Source organism: Chaetodon auriga, chromosome 22 (assembly GCF_051107435.1).
Source record: "Chaetodon auriga isolate fChaAug3 chromosome 22, fChaAug3.hap1, whole genome shotgun sequence".
NCBI classification, from domain to species: Eukaryota; Metazoa; Chordata; class Actinopteri; order Chaetodontiformes; family Chaetodontidae; genus Chaetodon; species Chaetodon auriga.
The window spans coordinates 18,954,166-18,969,392 of NC_135095.1; the positions used below are offsets into that span (position 1 = coordinate 18,954,166).

At 47.5% G+C, this 15,227-nt stretch overlaps 1 protein-coding gene across 1 annotated transcript; it reads right to left on the reverse strand.

Annotated features, from left to right (window-relative positions):
* Positions 1 to 461: 461 nt before the first annotated feature.
* tnpo3 (transportin 3) lies at positions 462 to 15,045 on the reverse strand. Its single transcript, XM_076722265.1, has 23 exons — positions 14,787 to 15,045; positions 11,923 to 12,123; positions 9,404 to 9,477; positions 8,898 to 9,054; positions 8,490 to 8,633; positions 8,227 to 8,402; positions 7,998 to 8,136; positions 7,630 to 7,776; positions 7,353 to 7,460; positions 6,607 to 6,698; positions 6,295 to 6,434; positions 5,691 to 5,882; positions 5,360 to 5,451; positions 5,176 to 5,252; positions 5,019 to 5,079; positions 4,632 to 4,772; positions 4,421 to 4,537; positions 4,245 to 4,339; positions 3,980 to 4,136; positions 3,118 to 3,285; positions 2,923 to 3,035; positions 1,613 to 1,698; positions 462 to 1,069 (listed from the first exon to the last, which is right to left on the reverse strand). Exons 1-22 carry the CDS (start codon positions 14,904 to 14,906, stop codon positions 1,638 to 1,640), a joined length of 2,772 nt encoding a protein of 923 aa, XP_076578380.1. The 5' UTR covers positions 14,907 to 15,045; the 3' UTR covers positions 462 to 1,069; positions 1,613 to 1,637.
* Between the last annotated feature and the right edge of the window lie 182 nt (positions 15,046 to 15,227).

The window sequence follows — 15,227 nt, forward strand, 5'->3', positions numbered from 1 at the left end:
CGTGACGGACTCGCACATCAAATGGAGACGAACTGTTTGAGGACATTTCTGTTAAAGCAGAGAGCTGACTGTTGTGTCACTCGTCTTCGTCGGTGTCTCAGTGTGAAGTGCCGAAGCTGAAGGGACTCAACTCATCAACCACAGAGGAGCAGCGACGAACCCGTTCCACACCTAAAGACTTACCTGGACAATTAAAGAAAAGGTGAGATCCACAGTGTGGGTCAGATGACAGGAGGCTTCAGTGACGAGGACTGACTGTGTGCTTTGACAAATGTTTGCTCGACCTTCACGCCGCCTGACAAACGTTGGCACGGTTAACTTTTCCACCTCCTGACGAACATCAGCAGCTTCAGCGAAGTCGACAAAGAGACGCTGCGGACCAGACGGTGGCAAACAGGACAATTTAAAAACTAAACCGGACATAGGTGTTGTTTCAGTTGTTGTTGTTTTTTTTATTGTTTACAACAAGGCTACATCACCGATGATGTCATGGTGTCAGTCAGTCTCTGTCTCATTACCCAGAGTTCACTCTGTCTCACTTTGTGGAAAAACAACTAAAATTCAACCAAAGTTAAAAAGGTCAAAGGTGACGCCAAATCCTCCAGCATTAAGCCTCCACAGGGAGCCGCTCAGGCAAGAGCATCATGGGAAATCTTTTGGCTCTTTGTATGGCATGGACAAAAAACATCACGACCAAAGTCCCAAAAATAAATCTTCTGTTAAAAACTGTTGACCAGGCACGTCCTACGATTGATCACTGATGAAGATCCAACAGGACTAATCAGCATCAGTTCAGTTCGTGAACTCCGCTCAGTCCTGACCAGCCCACCCGCTGGACCCGACCACACCCACCCGACACCTGCTGCAGGTGAGGTCAGGTGAGGTCGGGGGTCGGGGTGAGGGCTCAGTCAGTTCAGTCTTCACTCTGTCCTTCCTTCAGAGCGATTTGTCCTCTTTCACATTCAAAGTCCCTCCGTCTTCAACATCTCCACCTCGTCCCTTTGGATCCCCGTCTGCTGTCGCAGCTTTTTGCCGTCACCTCTGAATGTTGGTCAACAAAAGATTTAACCTGAAGAAGAAAAAACAACCAAGTTACCTGGTGTTGTGTGAACATTCACCTGTTGTGTTGTGTGAACAGTCACCTGTTGTTGTGTGAACAGTCACCTGTTGCTGTGTAAACAGTCACCTGGTGTTGTGTGAACAGTGACCTGGTGTTGTGTGAACAGTCACCTGTTGTGTTGTGTGAACAGTCACCTGTTGCCGTGTGAACAGTCACCTGTTGCCGTGTGAACAGTTACCTGTTGTGTTGTGTGAACAGTCACCTGTTGCCGTGTGAACAGTCACCTGTTGCCGTGTGAACAGTCACCTGTTGCCGTGTGAACAGTCACCAGGTGTTGTGTGAACAGTCACCTGGTGTTGTGTGAACAGTCACCTGTTGTTGTGTGAACAGTCACCAGGTGTTGTGTGAACAGTCACCTGGTGTTGTGTGAACAGTTACCTGTTGTGTTGTGTGAACAGTCACCTGGTGTTGTGTGAACAGTCACCAGGTGTTGTGTGAACAGTTACCTGTTGTGTTGTGTGCACAGTCACCAGGTGTTGTGTGAACAGTTACCTGTTGTGTTGTGTGAAGGTCGCAGCTATCGGAACAGTCTGGTGAACTCTCTGATGGCCCAACACACCTGTTTACACTCCTCGGCACTAACGAGAAGAAGAAACACAAAGGTGGATAAAAAGCAGCTGTTACTATGGTTACAGACAGTTGTCTCTCTGATGTTTACTCTTCAGTTCTGTCACGTTTGTCTTTCGTGTGATGTTTTAAACGTGAGCAGTAATTATCGAACAGTAAACACAGCAGCTCAAACATTTTTTCTCCTGCATCATTTCTGATTCACAGTAAAAACATGTTAAACTCCAGCAGGTAAAAGATCTTTTATACCTGTCCAGGTTGAATCAAGACTGCTGTATCAGCAGCAGTTGTTGTTACTGTGTTCAGGTGAGTTCCTCAGAGCTCAGGTGTCATTCCAGAACAAGTTCGAACTCGCCGTGAGTTTCACACAATCCACATTTAGACTGACGAGTCTCGACAAAAACCTGTCAGAGGCCTCGGGCTGCTGATACTACCAATAAAAACACGTCCCATCCTGTTCAAGATGTCCCTGAACGCCTCGCTGTCTGCTCCTCACGTCCCTGAATGCCTCAGAGATCCACATTTTTCAGATGACTCACTGCTGCCAGAAGAATCATTACTGGAGCTTTTTATTGATCGTCTCACTCTAAGCAGCCTTCACCCTCCTCACGGTTCATTTGGTGATTAAACTGGAGGGAAATTCTGTGATATCATCAAAAACTGTGGTTGCCAAAAAGACTTTGTTCTTTGACATTATCCTTGATGCTTAAACTGATTCAGAACTGCAAGGTTTTTAGTTTCTGTTGAAAATCCTGGAAGGCAGCAAAACTCTCAACATGGAGACGTTTCACATGATAAGTGAAGACTTTTTAAATGTAATGTGGTAAAAGACTTAATCACTGTTGATTTCGAGGTGTCTTCTGTTCGTTCTCCCCAACCCAATAATCAATCACTACATGTCAGCCAATCAGAGCACTCGTCCACGTCTGCCTGAAGGGTTTTCATAACAGGCGACACGCAGACTTTCTCAAAGGTTGTTAACTTGATTCAGCACATTCAATCATTTGTCTGACGTTTAATAAAAATACCAAGTGAAGAGTCACGTGTCACAGAACCTTTCACACCTGGCTGCAATTAAACACCTGAACGTAACTCAGAGTCAGTTTATCTTTACAGGTGAAGGAGGGTTTGGTTTGGCCAGTGAGAAGGAGACCAATTAGTCAGTGTCACAAGTAAGTTCCTGGTTGCTCGTGTTGCTCATATATCTCTTGCTGCAGGTGCTGCAGGTACCTCACCTGGTGACCTGTTTGTGGAAGTCAGTCAGCTGTTTGTGAGTGACAGTCACGGCTCCTCCTGAGGTCTCCTTCGGTAAACCTTTCAGAGCATTTTCTAACCAGCGACAGAACGTCTGAAACAAAAGGCAGATTAAACATCAGTGCCTGAGGAGCGACAGGTGACACACCTGACCAGGTATTACTGTTTACACTCACAGGTCTGTCGAACACCATGACCTCCCACAGCACCTCGGCGACGTCCGGCAGCGTGTATGGCGGCAGACAGAAACAACACGAGTGCATCAGCTGAGTGACGAGCTGCTGTCCATGCTGCTCCATGGCCTGACCAATCAGCTGCTTCCTCACCTCAAAGTCCTCCTCGTGCTGCACAGACAGAGGACAGACATCATTATCACGCTGGTGGGGGTGTGATGGGACGTCCCAAACTGCTCTGTGCTTGGCGTTCGGCCTGCGGTCCCGAACATCAAACAGAAATTGTAGAGTTTGACCTGGACAGGTGTGGCAGCGCAGCAGCTGTCATCGATCAGCTCGTCGGCTTCGTCTCGGTTAGTTAAGCTCACGTAGCCTCACTGCCATTCAGATGTCAAATACAAAGCCAGAGGATCCTCCCATGACATTTACTCAATGAAACCTACTTTCAGTTGAATAGTTGAATGTCAGTAAACTACTAAATAACATGATCTCTGTGTCTGTGAATGAAGCACATGGTTCAGGTTCCTCAGCCTCACGTCGACGTACCTTCACCTGTGCCTGCCCGTACAAACCAGCTCAAGCTGCAGCTGTGAAGGAATCACAGCCGGCGGCCTGTTACGTCTCTCCTGAGGGGAAATCAAACGTCCGGCCGTGCCAACCCGCAGGGTTTTCTACATTTCCTGTTTGTTTTCTAGCTGTACCAAAAGCACACCAAACTGTGGTGTGTATGAACACCGTTTTCTGCTGAGTCACACGTTTCTGAAAGTTTCATTCTTTGACATGTTTTCATTGAGCTCTCAGTGAACTTTGGCCTTGAACCTGAACCTTCAGTGTAGTTTTACTCTGTTTATTTCTGCCCACTCACATCATTGGCGACTCCGGTGTGAATAAGGTCTCGGACAAACTTCATGACGCTGCAGTTGGCGTCTCGGTGGTCCAGTGAGGTGGCGGCGATGGCGCACTGGATGATGTGAACGATGATGCTGCTGCTGAGTAAAGTCACGGGACTCCTCTGGACAAACCTGAACAGACAGAGACAGACCGGTGGACATCAGGTGGACATCAGAGGACATTCCTGGATTAAACCTCGTAGATAAATGTTATGTCATCGGGCGAACCTGCCGACTTACCTGGTAGCTAGTCTGAACAGGTCGTCCACAGTGTCGGGATGATTCCTAAGACCATTCTGCTGCTCCAACAGCTGGAAGGTTGGCATACACAGAGCCTGAAGGGAAAGGGGTTAGGGTTAGGGTCTGTTGCCTGGCGGACAGGTGTGTGTTCACTTGGTGGGGAGGTGTGTGTTTACCTGTAACATGTCAAGCAGTCCCTGCCTGCAGCCGTCCTCCATGCCGTACTCATCCACCAGGATGCTGCCCAGGTAGAGGAAGCAGGAGTGTGGATACACCTGGTACACACTCACCATCTGATGACAACAAACATCCAATGAACAGCTGTGTTAAAACTGACAGAAAGTCCAGACTCCATAGGACAGGTGCGTCAGTCCAGGTGTGTCTCACCTGAGTGACGAGTGGCTGCAGCAGGGAGGCTGAGCCTTTCCCGACGCATCGCACAGCAAACCTGAGACAGCGACAGCATCGCTCCACAATCCTGTTATCAGCCTGATGAGTGTTCAGAGTCTCCGACAGCACCGGCCAGATCTGCAGGTGAGTCCCATGGGTAACATACAACAGGTGACAGCACACAGGTAAGGTACGGTAATAACACATCGTATCAGATCTGTGACACAGGTAAACCTCATTAATAACAGGTCTGATCTCCAGCTGTGCCACACGGTTCAGGTTATTCATTACTACAAATACTTCTCATGTGTATATATGCAAATTACTCTTCCAGGTAAACCTCAGGTGAAACGAGGTGAGTTTGTGTAAGTGCAAGTGTTTTACCTCCTGGATGACTTTCTGACAGGGGTGAGTCTGTCCGTTCTCCACGATGGGGTTTGTGTGTCTGAGGGACAAACAAAGCGTTCACTGTCCGCCGCTCCCTCATTTACATCAAGTCTGAATAACATTTGACTACAGGTAGAACAACAGGTACACTCACCTGAAGATAACGGCCAGTCTGTCCAGCCAAACTGTGGGATCGGCTGATTTACCATTTGTAGATTCTTCAGCCAGAAGCTGAATGAAAAAGAGAGTTTTGGTTGGATTTGTGTCACTTCAGACCTTCAGTTTCTCCAAACACTCAAACTCTGATTGAAACGTTGAGACTAAAAACACACACGGACCTTCTTCAGAGCCATGACCTGGACAGCACACAGGTCACTCAGACACTCTGCAATCTTCTCCAGAGGAAGACGAGCTAGGACCAGGGCTGTACCTGTGCAGGTAAACACACAAATGACTGGAGCTGTGCAGTCTCCGTACAGGATGAAACGCACCTTCATCACCAGCGTTCAGTTTACGTGTCTGTTCAGCTCCAGCTGGGAGCAGAGGGACGGCCTGAGCGGGACCACCGCCACGCTCACACGTGGAGCCTCTGCCGTGTCACGGCTGCTCCTCTATGCCGCCTGCAGGGTGCACTGACCTGATGATGTCACTACAGGTGTAGTAACGTACCTTTAAGCAGTCCTACAGCGGCCTCGGTGGACAGGGCGAAGGAGTCGAGGGCGCGAGCGATGTCCAGCAGCCCCTGGAAGTGTTGAGCCATGTGATCTCTGCACACTGAACAGATGTTGTGGATCGCCTTCGCTGCTGCCGATGCCAGAGGTTTCTCTCGGAGACCTTTCATCAGGTAGTTCAACACCGGGTCTGGCCAGAAGAGGAAATACAGTCAGGTTTACAAAATAAGAGTGAAAACAAATCAGAGAGTCCAGACAGTAAAGACAAGTGTCCTCAAGAGGAGGAAAACACGTTCCAACAAGGCGACGGCAGCTTATTTCTATATATCTCTATTTTCTACTTATTAGTCCAGTGATTTGTGCAGTTTAAGACACACAAACAGTTTTGCTAACTTCCTCATAAGCTCTCAGTCATTGTGGCTTGTGGCATCAGACAGTGATGTTCAGACGGAGCCTGTGAAATATCCTGTGCAGAAGCAGGAAAAGGAAGGAGAAGTTAAACCTTCACGTCTGAATCTGATGATGCTCTTTAAGATCAGACCTTTACGACATCAGCCCACCCTCGGACCACACCCAGCTGATGCTAACTCTTGAACTAGTACCGAGGAATCTTGGATTTCTGTCCACGACCTCGCTCATCTCTCCGACCAGCTCGATGCTTGTGTAACGAACCGCCATGTGGACGCTTTCAGGAAGTAGAACCACCTGCTGCAACACCTCCGACAGCGTTGGGTTGTTCTCCCTGAAACATCAACACAAACTGAGTCAGAGGAGACACCTGAAATTATATTGATGAGCGCGGCAGAAACGGAAGCAGCGATAACTTTAACACGTCGAGTTTCTGCTTTTCAGAATATTTTCATCCTGTTCTGAAGGAAACAGCTTCCAGATGACAAAAGGACTCAGATACTCACGGATCAACGCTTTTTGCAATGGCAGCCATGATGAAGAGGACGGCCTCCGTCACCTCCCAGGAAGGGTTCCCTTCTTTTAACGTAGAATATAACTGAGAACAAACAGAGCGTCTTGTCAGGTAAAATCTAATTCTACATTATTTGATTTTTCTTTGTTTTGATCACCAGTTCTGAGAGCAGCTGACTGAAACCTGAACTCTGACCACACGAAGCAACACAGATAACACAGCAAAGGTGACGGCGTGAAAGGAAACCACCCACGCTATCAAAAAGCATTCAGTTTCTCAGTGTGTGTCCCGTAAAGAGGGCCTCCATCCATCAACAGTTCAAGGACCAGGATGGTTTTATTTCATATTGGCAAGAGAAGATTGAAAGCAGCATTTCCAGGTGAAGTTCACGTGTACTGCTGTTTCACTTTGTCAGGCTTATTATTCCGAAGGAGTTTCAAAATGTTCTGTTCAAAACATTTACAGAAAGCTGCTGGTGGTCAGCGAGACGCCATCAACAGATGAACGAAGTGAGGAAACACAAGAGCATCCATCAGTGTAATCTTTGCTCTCCAAGGCTGTAAAACCTTTTCATTTTCTTCTAGTTTCTACTCAGAATTCATCTTAACTAGATCTTAAAAGTATTTTTTATCAGAATACTCCATTACTAAAGTAACTGAAAGCTGCAACTCTAGAACCTCCAACATCAGACACAGGCTGACCTGAGTGTGAACGTTTACCCAGCAGACACTGAGTTACCTGAGAGAAACACTCCATGGAGCCAACCAGAAAGATGACGTCTTTAACGAGGTCGGAGACTCTCATCCTGAACTCGCCGAAATCATCAGTTTCCTCTGGGATTCCCTCCTGTCGAGTGAAAATAACTTCACACTGAAGGCCAAGATTCAGAAAGCATTGTCTTCACATTCAGGCTGATGACGTGCATTTCAACTAGGACATAAACAAGGTTTCAAACGGGATTCGTCTGATGGCGAGTGGCCGGTGGTCCTTCTGCAGACTGAATCGGAGGACTCACGTGGTCTGGATCGAGCTGACAGTGTCGGGCCAAGCAGTGCAGAAGCCTCTGGATGTACGGTCTGAAGATGGTGTGAAGAGCTGCGTCATTGATTTTATACAGGTGTTCCCCAAGACGGTACCAGAAGTTAAAGGAGATCTCCACCACCTGAGTGAGAACACGACGGGGGACACAAACACCAGGTTAGTATCTGAAGGTACAGATCTACAAGGTGGACAGAGACAGACACACAGAGAGCAGAACTATGAGAAGATGGTGAAGGACTTCTGCACAGCCTGGATCACAGAGCAGACGGCGCTGCAGTGCTGTGGTCGTCTTCACTGCGGCTGTTAGTGCTGACGTCAGCGGTACTGCGGTTGTTCTCCTACCTCGTACTGTGGGTGTCCTGCACAGATCAGCAGCAGCTCCAGTGTCCTCAGGTCTCCCATACCCTGGCCTGGACTTCTGACTGTGGTCTCTAAAAACGTCTCACAGAGTTCGGTGAAGATCCTGCAGTAGTTCAGCACTCTGAGGACAAAAGTCAAACACAAATGCAACTGATGACACCGACATCGTCCCTGAACAACACAATCACAGTCGTTTCCCGCGTGTCCTCACTTGTCGAGGTCTTCTCGGGCCACGGCCATGTGATAAGCCGTCTCCAGCGTCAGGACGCCCTGGAAGAGCTGCAGAGCTAACGCCATGTTGGTGTCCACGTTTTCTATGGCGTAGAGAGCCGAGCAGACGCAGTCCGACGCCGCCTCGTGGAGGTTGGTTGAGGTTTCGTCCCTCTGCTGTAGAGACAGAAGACCATGACGGAGAACATCAGCAGCTTATTTCATACAGCGCAGACTGTACGTGAACAGGAAGCTGACTCTCACCAGGACTTGGAAGAGGACTATGAGCAGCTGGTTACTGGCCATGAAGTTACTGTCGAGGACTCCCAGATTGAACCAGCTGCCCAAACAGCGAAACACCTTGATGAACATCTTCTCATCATTCCCGGTCTTCTCCACACATGTTGTCTAAAGATGAAATAAAAACACAAAGGCCATGATGGCACCCCACTCAGACAGTAAACGTAAAGAAGCAGGATGACGAGTGTCGCACTCTCGTCTCTTTAGCTTCTACAGCTGACAGATGTTTGGCTGATTCATTGAAAACATCCTGTAATACTTGTGTAAATCTAATAAACCAGAGTTTTACACAGTCACAACTTTTCGGGCTTGTATATTATGAGGCTGATGACGAGTAAAACGGCGAGGTGACAGACGGTCGACGTTTCTCACCAACAGAGTGACGACAGTGCTGGAGTAATAAGCCAGATCCTCTATGATCTCTGTCCTACGATTGGCTCCAATCCGTAGAGATCGACTATGAACTTCCTCCGGCAGCACAGTGAGAATCTCTATGAGGAAGGGCATCGAGCTGATGTCATTGTTGTACCTGAGAGAGGGCGGAGACATGCACAGGTGAATCAGAGGAGGAGGACACCAGCTGACCTCAGACAAGATAAATCTCTGGTGTTACATTCAGAAAATAAGGCCGTTTGTCAAACTTCACTCTGGTGACTGCAGGTGTGAAAGTTTTAGGCGTCATACCTGTAAAACACTAAACCCTCCTGCAGGTGGTTTAACACACCTCAGTGAGTGTCACACACACCTCTCCACTACAGTCAACTTAAATATTCAAGTCCTTTTGCAGGCAAGAAAGAAAAACCATGTGCCATGTTTGTACTTCCTGTCTACAGTCGACAAACCCTGCGTGAGAGAAGTTTGGTTGTGTGAATTCTTACTTTTCTATGAGTGTGTGAACGCATCCTTTCCACGAGGCCATCTGAAGAGCGAGATCTGCGATGGCCAAAGCCAGCTGAGGCAGAAAAGACACGACCAATCAACAGAGGATTAAAGCAAAGTCAACAGAGGTCTCACACGTCAGATCAGCCCTTTAAATAATGACATGTACAAAATGAAGCAGGCTCTCCATCCGGCCTCCGAAACATCAACAATGACCCCAACGTACGCTTTAATGAGCAAAGAGCTTCAGGCTGCGGCCGTTCGGTCACACTTTGTGACCAGTGGGAGCAGCAGCAGGACCTGAAATACCAGCACGGCCCCGTATTTTTGTTCTTTCTTGAAATCATCCCTGTGTATCCAGTGAAACACCAGCAGCAGCGTTTCAACATTTCACCTCGGCAGGCCAATCATCTGACCCGCTCACACAGCTGCTGTTGCAGCACAACGGGTTCCTTCCTCTTCCTGTGGTACTCCTCTGATCCACCCCGCTCTCCCCCGAGGAGAGGAGGAAGGAGTGACACGGTGCCCCGTGACCACATTATCATAGTTCATAAACACGAGAGGCGGAAGGCGGGCGACCGATGTGATGGATGTTCATCCAGTGAGGCAACTGCTCATGAGTCAGTGTGTCTGTCTGTGAGTCCAGTCAGTGTCTGTCTGTGAGTCCAGTCAGTGTCTGTCTGTAGAGTCCAGTCTGTGTCTGTCTGTAGAGTCCAGTCTGTGTGACTGTCTGTGAGTCCAGTCAGTGTGTCTGTCTGTAGAGTCCAGTCTGTGTCTGTCTGTGAGTCCAGTCTGTGTCTGTCTGTGAGTCCAGTCAGTGTCTGTCTGTGAGTCCAGTCAGTGTCTGTCTGTGAGTCCAGTCAGTGTGTCTGTCTGTAGAGTCCAGTCTGTGTGACTGTCTGTGAGTCCAGTCAGTGTGTCTGTCTGTAGAGTCCAGTCTGTGTCTGTCTGTAGAGTCCAGTCAGTGTGTCTGTCTGTAGAGTCCAGTCTGTGTCTGTCTGTGAGTCCAGTCTGTGTCTGTCTGTGAGTCCAGTCAGTGTCTGTCTGTAGAGTCCAGTCAGTGTCTGTCTGTAGAGTCCAGTCAGTGTCTGTCTGTAGAGTCCAGTCAGTGTCTGTCTGTAGAGTCCAGTCTGTGTCTGTCTGTGAGTCCAGTCAGTGTCTGTCTGTAGAGTCCAGTCTGTGTCTGTCTGTGAGTCCAGTCAGTGTCTGTCTGTAGAGTCCAGTCAGTGTCTGTCTGTAGAGTCCAGTCTGTGTCTGTCTGTGAGTCCAGTCAGTGTGTCTGTCTGTAGAGTCCAGTCTGTGTCTGTCTGTGAGTCCAGTCAGTGTCTGTGGTTCAAACCCTTCACTGATGCGTCTCTGTGGAGTAACACCGGCCTCAGAAGGTTTGGGTGTCACGTCTACACTTCGTCCCATACTCGCCCATAATGTGTCGCGCAGGAGAGCTGCCACACTTTGATGAACTTAAAGAACCCAATTAAACTTAAAGAACCCAGTATAAACATTGATAAACTGATATGAACTTTAACAAATCAAAATATACTTTAAAGAACTGATCTAAACTTTAAAGAACTGATCTAAACTTTAAAGAACTGATCTAAACTTTAAAGAACTGATCTAAACTTTAAAGAACTGATCTAAACTGTAAAGAACGGATCTAAACTTTAAAGAACGGATCTAAACTTTAAAGAACGGATCTAAACTTTAAAGAACTGATCTAAACTTTAAAGAACTGATCTAAACTTTAAAGAACGGATCTAAACTTTAAAGAACGGATCTAAACTTTAAAGAACGGATCTAAATTTCAACACTTTGTCAGGAAGCTTCTTGTTTCCTCACTTCTTCTGGGCTTGTTAACGTCTGGTTTCCTTTGGTTAAAATGATGTAACTTTGGTTAAAAACCGACAGCTGATGTAATGAATGTGTCAAACTCTCTGCTACTTTCATCCGGGTGACTTCATGATTTTCACTTTCCGTCCTTGTGTTGTGGTGCTGTTGGTTACTTACAGGTAACGTTCAGTGTTCACACTCAGAAGAAAACTTTGTTCTACTTAGTTTTGGTTTTCAGAGTCTTTAACTTCTCACTACCTGCTTACAGAAGACTCACAGGAGCTCCTGATCAATCGGTTTTCTGTCAAAGCTTTTTGAGCAGAAACGATCACAGAAGAGAAAAATGAGTTTGGGAGAGAAACCAGTCTGTTGTGGTTATTTCGGTCGGTGCTGCTGCCGTCAGGTGTCGACGCCCGTCAGGCTGTGAAACATGAACCTGATGTGATGACATGAGTTTCCACTGCAGGAAGCAAACAGCTTCAGAGTAAAGTTAACGTCAGTGTGACTGCAGAAAACAACAGAGCATTCACGTGACGTTCACTTGATGTTAGCACAGCTTTAATTCAACATTAGTGTGCAGCAGGTGAACCTGTGGGCAGCACCGCGGCTCTCAGACGTTCAGGTCATCACGGGTCGACAAAAACCAAAACAAAGAAACATCTCCTGAGGATTCGGACGCGTTCCCGCTTACCTGTGTGACGATGACGGGTGACAGGTCTTTAAGGTTCTGGATGTGGGTGAGCAGCGAGTCTCGCAGTGCATTGTGGGTCTCAGGTGGAAGCTCGTAGAACGACGTTTGGATCTTCATCTTCATCGTCTGAGCAGCAAAGTAACAGGACTCCACGTCCTGTTTGAGCTGCAGCAGCTGGTCGGAGATCTCCCATGCATACATCTGTAGAACATGACAGGAAGTGATGTCATTCCACCTGTGCCGGGCTTTTTATTCTAACGTCACACATGAAGACGAGTCGTCACAGACGAACTTCACCGTGTCTCATGAACCTTTTTCATCCGTCAGTTTAACTAAAGCAGAATTTTATATTTCAGCAGCAGCACTGAGCTGAGCCACTTCAGCTTCCACTTTTTACGACTTCCTGAAATGGAACAATGACATCAGAAGTCATTTAGCCTTTTGATTGGCCCGTGCTGCTGTCATTTCTGATGCAGAGCTTTGTTTTCAGCCGTCCAGTCACGCTTTTTTCAAATCACAAAAATCTCAAACCCTTTTCATCTTCTGTTGCACGAGGTTGTGTGTGCTTTTATTTTCATGCTTTTATTTTTTCTCCTCAGTTATTCGAACCATCGTAGCTTGGTGGGCGGGGCTTTGCTGGTTGTTAGGCTTAATGAAACATCTCTAAGAATCTCAAATCATTTTTAAAATCAGTATTTTATGAGACAGCTTTCAGTCAGACTTCAGATGTTGTATGTTTGACTTCATCCTGTCACAGATCATTTCCTTGTTTATTGAAAGTTTGTAAAATGAAAAATTCAGCTGAGACTTGTTGTTTTTCCTCATTATGTCAAACATCTGGTAACCTCTCAGACTGATTTTCTGACCCATGCAGACTCCTGTCGGTCTGAGGGACGCTGGTCTGTGGGACAGGACATTGTGGTTAAAGGACTTCTGTGCCGTCATGCTGGCTGGTAGTAAAATCGGGTTAGTGCACACCTGGAACCCAATCTAAAACCTGGACCTGGTTCTGGTCTGAGTTCCTGCGCTCAAAATCAACAAACCTCCAAAACACAAAGTAACATCAGTGTTTACTTCAACAACACAGACCTGACCGACTGGTCTGATCAGGATCTACAGGGAGTCCACTTCTCAACGTCCTCACACAGAAAGTCTGATTGGCTGCTGAGGACCTGAGAGAAAACAACACGGCAGAGATCTGGAATCTGAGGACCGGACTCAGCGTCGAGGGTCCACAGGGAGCTGACGTCAGACAAACGTTTAGACATGGTGTTCAGGTTCGGTCACGGCAGCTGGGCGAGGCTGCTGGTGACACTGTGTGTGTGTGTGTGTGTGTGTGTGTGTGTGTGTGTGTGTGTGTATAAAACAATGCCTTCATACGGTCATTTACAGAGTGTCCACACGTGTAATCAGAGGAGACATGCAAGCTGTAACCACGGGAACAACAACTGTGTGACAGCGTAAAACAAACTCTGTGCTTCGCCTTATGTTTACTGCATCGGGCTCAGGTGGGGTCGGACAGACAGACGCGGCCTGAGCCACACTCGAATTCAGAGATCCTGGTCTGCAGAGATCCACATCACAGGGACTGATGATCCGTTAGCTGTGGTGGTCTCATTAAAAACCAGCAGAGAAAGTAACTGACCCGAACTCAACAGAATGAGTTAGGGTCAGTCTGAATAATCAGATTCAGGAACCAGATCGGAACAAACCACGTGTGTTCTTAGAAAATGAACTGAGCAGTGCGATGACTGTTACCTGTGCAGGTACAATCCAGTCTGAGAGACAGTCCAGAGACACAAGCAGACTCTGACTGTCCAGTCTGTGCTGGTTCATGTGGGACTTAGAATCAGTCACAGTGTCGGTTTTTAGAGGCACATCAAGACCAAAATGTGCTGAATCAGATTCATCAGACTGACGCTGATAACAACAGCAACCACAGCAGCAAACACGTCAGCAGTTCACTGTGTCACTGAGCCAGCAGACGTGATTCACCAGAGAGTGAAGACAACAGCTCCAATTCATAAAACCACCCACCTGGAGCCTGAACACCTGCCCCGGTCTGAGGCCGGAAATAAACAGGCTCAGGTCACTTTGAATAACTTCCAAAACACAAAGTAATGTGAGCACCAAGTTCAGGCCAAACACGCGCCTGACACTGGTTCTGCTGTTCTAACACAAACTGACGAACCTCATGTTGAGCCGGTCTGAATCACTCATGGTTCAAACTGACACCATCGAAGTGAGACGGTTTCTGCCTGATAGTCGTTAACTTCGGAAAGCACCCTTGCAGGAAAACAGGTGTAAGGTTTTTGAATATAGTTCGGTTCAGGGTTATCCTGTCCGCTAACCTGAACGCCAGCTTCGGTGGTCACTAACTTTAAACGTTTGACTCGTTACAGTAAGTCACACTCAACGTGACCGTAGCAGTTACCTTAGCCATGCTAACAGAGCTAGCTCTGTGCAGCAAACCGGGCCTGCTGAAATCCTCTGAGACTAAAACACTGAATCTCGGTCTACCATCAGGACATTTTGTACTTTGAACAGCAAAAACACTAAGTTAATCAAAACCACAGCGTTTGTATTGAAGTTATTAACTGACTGCGCTCAGCTAACGAAGCCATACACACAGCTAACAGTTTGTTTTCATCCATTCATTTAACTAGCTAGCTTAGCTTAGCCATGATGCTATCGGCAACCTGCAGCTCCTCTGAGACTGCGCAGTTCAGTCCATCTGTCGTTTATTAAACAGGAAAATGTTGGAGTTCAGTCCACACAGACCACACGAAAACCACCTCGGACCCCTCCGTCCTCCACACTACTGCTCCCCAGCTCCAGTCGCCCGGCCTCTCCCATTTTCTTACCGATCTCTGCAGCTCCCCGAGCCACACCGAGGCTCGCTCCTTTCCTGCTGGGTCCGGGTCATGGTACAAGGCCTGGACCGCCTGATAGACCAGAGCCAGGCTCGGTTTCCCCCCCTCCATAGATCGGGTCAGAGGCAGGAATACAATAAGGCAGAAAGTTGACCAACACGGCGGATCCGAAAGAGTCCTAAACTGTCTGTGTGTCGACCGCCATCTCGTACAGCATTCCCGCGTGCCACCACGATCCTCTCCCGGCAAGAAACACAGGCAGGAACATAGTTCCGCTCTTCACGACGGGAGGACTTCGTTCTGACCTCAGTTCATTTTTGTTTTTATTTTTTGATCTGACTGTTTTTGGACAAATAGACAGAATTTCGTTCAAAATGTGTTAAAATTTATGTGACCATGTTCATAGAATGTGACACAGAACTCTGTGAGAAA